The 6,000-nt window shown below is 41.8% G+C and overlaps 1 protein-coding gene across 2 annotated transcripts in view; it reads right to left on the bottom strand.

The window, feature by feature from the left end:
- LOC129813215 (EMILIN-1-like) overlaps positions 1 to 6,000 on the bottom strand; it is a 101,010-nt gene that overhangs the window by 17,538 nt on the left and 77,472 nt on the right. For both annotated transcript variants that reach the window (XM_055865495.1, XM_055865496.1), the window contains exon 2: positions 1,711 to 1,833. In XM_055865495.1, the coding sequence (XP_055721470.1) occupies positions 1,711 to 1,833 (123 nt within the window). The remainder of the gene's footprint in view (positions 1 to 1,710; positions 1,834 to 6,000) is intronic.

Here is a 6,000-nt window from a genome sequence, read left to right as displayed (position 1 = left end):
TTTAATTATGTCATATGTTTTACCCCCTACACCACTTTCAATAACTTTGTAGAACAGTCCTGTATGCCAAATAGAATCAAATGCTTTTTGGAAGTCGATAACGCAAGCGTATATTTTGGTGTTATTCTGGTGGACATGTTTATCTATCAGGGTGTGTAGGGTGTAAATATGATCAGTCGTGCAATGTTTTGGTAAAAATCAAATTTGGCTTTTACTCAAGACATTGTGCTTATTAAGGAAGTTTTGAACTCTTACATTTATAATACTACAGAAAATCGTCCCCACACAAATGCCTCTGTAATTGTTAGGGTCAAATTTGTCTCCGTTCTTAAAGATTGGAGTCCTTGATTCCAGATGTCAGGGAAATAACCTACACTCAGGATCAAATTAAACAATTTTTATATAGCCAATTTAAATTTGGAGCTAGTAAATTTCAGCATCTCATTTAGGATGCCATCAGTTCCGCATGCTTTTTTAAATTTGAGGGCCTGAAGTTTCTTATAGAGCTCCTGGTCAGTAAATCGGGAGTCCAATGGATTTTGATTGTCATTTATAGCTTTTTCGAATCCATTCAACTTCTCATGAATTTGTCATTGTTCTGCGTTTGTGTCAATTTGAACGGTGTTGTAGAGTGTTTTAAAATGGGTTGTCCATATGTCACCATTTTGTATCGCGAATTTCTCTTGTTTCGATTTTTTAAGAGTTTTGTCCAATTTTGCCAGAAGTTGTTTGTGTTTATGGACGCCTCAATTAGTGTCAGCTGCTTGCTGTTGTACTGTGCTTTTTTGGTTGTGAGTTTTAAAGTCACACAGTAATGAAGGCATAATTCACCATTTTTGGGGTCTCTGTGCTTTTGGTTGGATAGTGTTCTAAATTCTAGGTCCTCTCTCTATATCACCCCCTCTCTCTCTCTCTGTGTCTGTCTTTCTATTTCTCTCTCTCTGTCTGTCTCTCTCTGTCTGTCTTTCTATTTCTCTCCCTCTGTCTGTCTCTCTCTGTCTGTGTCGCTCTCTCACACGTCTGTCTCCCCGTTCAGTTCGTTCCATAAGCAGCATGACAAACTAGGTTACTTTCTCTCCCAATGAGGAGTGAGAACGGAAAAATAGTAGGAGGGGTATGTCAGCAGTGTGTTGTTCTGGTTGTGATGACTGGAATTGAGCGCCATCTCTGTGTGTGTGTGTGTGTGTGTGTGTGTGTGTGTGTGTGTGTGTGTGTGTGTGTGTGTGTGTGTGTGTGTGTGTGTGTGTGTGTGTGTGTCTGTGTGTGTGTGTGTGTGTGTGTGTGTGTGTGTGTGTGTGTGTGTTGTTTGAAGGTGACGGCTTAAGCTTTACCAGCTGGAGTTAAATGTGTGTGTGTGTGTGTGTGTGTGTGTGTGTGTGTGTGTGTGTGTGTGTGTGTGTGTGTGTGTGTGTGTGTGTGTGTGTGTGTGTGTGTGTGTGTGTGTGTGTGTGTGAGTATACGTGTGTGTGCGTGTGTATGTGTGTGTGTATGTGTGTGTGCGTGTGTATGTGTGTGTGTGTGCATGTGTATGTGTGTGTGCGTGTGCATGTGATGTTTGCGTGGGTATATGAATGTGTGTTTGTGTGTGTGAAAATGTGTGTGTGCGAGTATATGTGTGTGCGTGTGCGTGTGTGTGTGTGTGTGCGTGTGTGCGTGCGTGCGTGTGCGTGTGCGTGTGTGTGTGTGTGTGTATGATGGAAGCATACTTACGTCACCATTCGGGAACACTGCGTGCCCCAGGAGCAGGGGTGGTAGTCAGGCTTGACGTAGGTCTCCACTCCATCCTCCACCACACAGCTCACTGTCTTCTTCACTACATACGCACACCAGTTTCTACAGCGAGGGAGAGAGAGAGTCAGTCATATACATTCATACTGTACATATGCACACTGTAACGATCGTCGTAGGTGGAATTAGACCAAGGTGCAGCGCCGTACGTGTTCATGCTTCTTGATTAAAAAACCCGAACACCAAACAAAACAACAAAAGAACAACGAACGTAATGTCTTGAAGGCTACACAGAGCTAACAAAAACAACATCCCACAACCTAAAGTGGCGAAACAGGCTGCCTAAGTATGATTCCCAATCAGAGACAACGATAGACAGCTGTCCCTGATTGAGAACCATACCTGGCTAAAACATAGAATCACAAATCATAGAAATAAAGAACATAGAATGCCCACCCCAAATCACACCCTGACCAAACCAAATAGAGACATAAAAAGGCTCTCTAAGGTCAGGGCGTGACACACACCAGTTTCCACAGGGAGGGAGAGGGAGAGGGAGGTTTGAGGGTCAGTCATATACAGTTGAAGTCAGAAGTTTACATACACTTAGGTTGGAGTCATTAAAAATTGTTTTTCAACCACTCCACAAATGTCTTGTTATCAAACTATAGTTTTGGTAAGTTTACTACCTTGTGCATGACACAAGTCATTTTTCCAACAATTGTTTACAGACAGATTATTCCACTTATAATTCACTATCACAATTCCAGTGGGTCAGAAGTTTACATACACTAAGTTGACCGTGCCTTTAAACAGCTTGGAAAATCCAGAAAATGTCATGGCTTTAGAAGCTTCTGATAGGCTAATTGACATCATTTGAGTCAATTAGAGGTGTACCTGTGGATGTATTTCAAGGCCTACCTAAAAACTCAGTGCCTCTTTGCTTGACATCATGGGAAAATCAAAAGAAATCAGCCAAGACCTCAGAAAAAAAATCGTAGCCCTCCACAAGTCTGATTCATCCTTGGGAGCAATTTCCAAATGCCTGAAGGTACCACGTTCATCTGTACAAACAATAGTACGCAAGTATAAACACCATGGGACCACGCAGCCATCATACTGCTCAGGAATGAGACGCGTTCTGTCTCCAAGAGATGAACGTACTTTGGTGCGAAAAGTGAAAATCAATCCCAGACCAACAGCAAAGGACCTTTTGAAGATTCTGGAGGAAACAGGTACAAAAGTATCTATATCCACAGTAAAACGAGTCCTATATCGACATAACCTGAAAGACTGCTCAGCAAGAATAAGCCACTGCTCCAAAACCTCCATAAAAAAAGCCAGACTACGGTTTGCAACTGCACATGGGGACAAAGATCGTACTTTTTGGAGAAATGTCCTCTGGTCTGATGAAACAAAAATAGAACTGTTTGGCCATAATGACCATCATTATGTTTGGAGGGAAAAGGGGGAGGCTTGCAAGCCGAAGAACACCATCCCAACCGTGAAGCACGGGGGTGGCAGCATCATGTTGTGGGGGTGCTTTGCTGCAGGAGGGGCTGGTGCACTTCAAAAAATAGATTGCATCATGAGGAAGGAATATTATGTGGATATATTGAAGCAACATCTCAAGACATCAGTCAAGAAGTTAAAGCTTGGTCGCAAATGGGTCTTCCAAATGGACAATGACCCCAAGCATACTTCCAAAGTTGTGGCAAAATGGCTTAAGGACAACAAAGTCAAGGTATTGGAGTGGCCATTACAAAGCCCTGACCTCAATCCTATAGAAAATTAGTGGACAGAACTGAAAAAGTGTCTGATTCAGTTACACCAGCTCTGTCAGGAGGAATGGGCCAAAATTCACCCGAATGATTGTTGGCAGCTTGTGGAAGGCTACCCGAAACGTTTGACCCAAGTTAAACAAACTTAAAGGCAATGCTACCAAATACTAATTGAGTGTATGTAAACTTCTGACCCACTGGGAATGTGATGAAAGAAATAAAAGCTGAAATAAATCATTCTCTCTACTATTATTCTGACATTTCACATTCTTAAAATAAAGTGGTGATCCTAACTGACGTAAAATAGGGAATTTTTACTTGGATTAAATGTCAGGAATTGTGAAAAACTGAGTTTAAATGTATTTGGCTAAGGCGTATGTAAACTTCTGACTTCGACTGTATATGTTAGGCGGTGTCAGATGAAGGCCCAAAAAATAGTCAACGATTCCAGTCACCCAAGTCATAGACTGTTCTCTCTGCTACCACACGGCAAGCGGTACGGGACCGCCAAGTCTAGGACCAAAAATCCCCTGAACAGCTTCTACCCCCCCAAGCCATAAGACTGCTGAACAATTAATCAAATGGCCACCCAGACTATTTACATTTGATTATCTATGCATAGTCACTTTACAAATGACCTCTACTAACCTGTACCCCCGCACATTGACTCGGTACCGGTACCATCTCTATTTAACCTCGTTATTGTTATGTCATTTTCTGGTGTTACTTTTAGATATTTTTTTCTTTATTTTTCACTAGTTTATTTAGTAAATATTTTCTTCACACTCTTTCTTGAACTGCGTTGTTGGGTTAAGGGCTTGGGTAAGTAAGCATTTCACGGTAAGGTCTACACCTGTTGTATTCGGCGCACGTGACAAATACATTTTTATATTTTTTTTTATTTAGTTGCATGTGTGCTTCCATTCTTGCTCAAAAGACATATGTGTGCACGTGTGTGTGTGTGTCATAGGAACGTGACATAGCTCTGGCACAGGACTCCACGGTCTGTGCCAGATGTATGGTCTGCAGCTGTGGGGAAATAGCAGAGGTGGGACCAAGTCATTATTATTCAAGTCACAAGGTCTGAGTCTCACGTAGAACGGGTCCAAGACTCGAGTCCAAGTCGTGCATTCTAAGAGCATGTCAAGCCGACTCTCAAGTCAAGTAAAAATCTCTACATGTAGATTGACCAACTATACACAGGCAATAGCCCGATAGAAATTGCCTGTGTATCAGGCTCAACCGGTCCTATCTGAATGGACAAACGTAGAGAAACCAAATGGAATCTGTCTAACAGGAGCTCAAACTGGTAGGCCTATGTACTGGTAGGCCCTCGGGACCATACAGTTACCCAATTGGCAATTACAACCAATAAATTGGTCCTAAATCCATTGTTACATTGATACATTTGTCTTAATCAGACTATTTCAACAGCATGCAATAATTTTCTCTTATTCAATGTTCTGACTCCAAAGCGTGACGCGTCCAGGCCACATGGCCTATTTCAATGCTCCACTGAGGCTTTGCACTGCTCCTATTATGCACAACAAAAAATGAGCGAGACATAGGACACAGACACATGGAACTCCAACCATAACCCGGAGGGAAAAAAAAAACATTCAATGAAAAAAAAACACAACTTCTACTTCATGAGTCTTGTGAATGTTCTATAAACAGTGTGCTCACTCAGAGCAGGGTAATAAATAGTTGGCTAAATGAAAATGTATTGTAGGCTTATCAAACATGAAACAGAAGTGTCTAGGTGTTGCAGTAAACGGTACGGGAGATGGAATGAGGAAAATCGCTGTCAATTATTGTCGTATTAGATAGAAGGTAGATTTACAGCATGGGGCCGCATGCATTTAAACGTGTGAAACCAGCAGCAAACGTTTCAACAAGAGAAACAAACACTCCAATTGTTAAATACCAGTAGGCTATGATAGTAATTCTTGCCACATTTCTGGTGAGCTTGCAAAGTAAACAATTAATATTCTTGATTACCAAACATTTATTTATTATGGCAATCCTCTCTTCCTACAATTTGACGTATGTGTTGCACCCGATCCTATAGCTGTACAGCAAATCAGCAATCTGCTCTCTAGCTCACCCGACCTGTGTTGATTGACAGTTTGCTTGTCCAATCAGAGTGCCGAGTGTGCGTTTCACTAGACAATCTTATGCAGTTTTTTTTTTTTTTACAAGGGCGATGCTGCGGCTACAGTCTCTGGCTTCCTGTAGAGAAATCCGCGTGGACTCTGTGACACAAAATGAGTGACGAAACATTACAAAACCTGTCCAAATAATTTCAAGTCATCAGTCTCAAGTCAAAGTCGAGTCCCGAGACTTGAGGCTCCAAGTTCAAGTCACGTCTCAAGTTATCTATTTTCTATCAAGTTGAGTCTCAAGCCATAAAATGAGTGACTGGAATCAGATTGGGGTCCAAGTCATGTGACTTGAGTCCACAATTCTGGGAAATAGGTCAAAGGTCATT

Source organism: Salvelinus fontinalis, chromosome 16, assembly GCF_029448725.1.
Source record: "Salvelinus fontinalis isolate EN_2023a chromosome 16, ASM2944872v1, whole genome shotgun sequence".
Taxonomy (NCBI): Eukaryota; Metazoa; Chordata; class Actinopteri; order Salmoniformes; family Salmonidae; genus Salvelinus; species Salvelinus fontinalis.
This window is presented reverse-complemented; position numbering and strand designations above follow the sequence as displayed.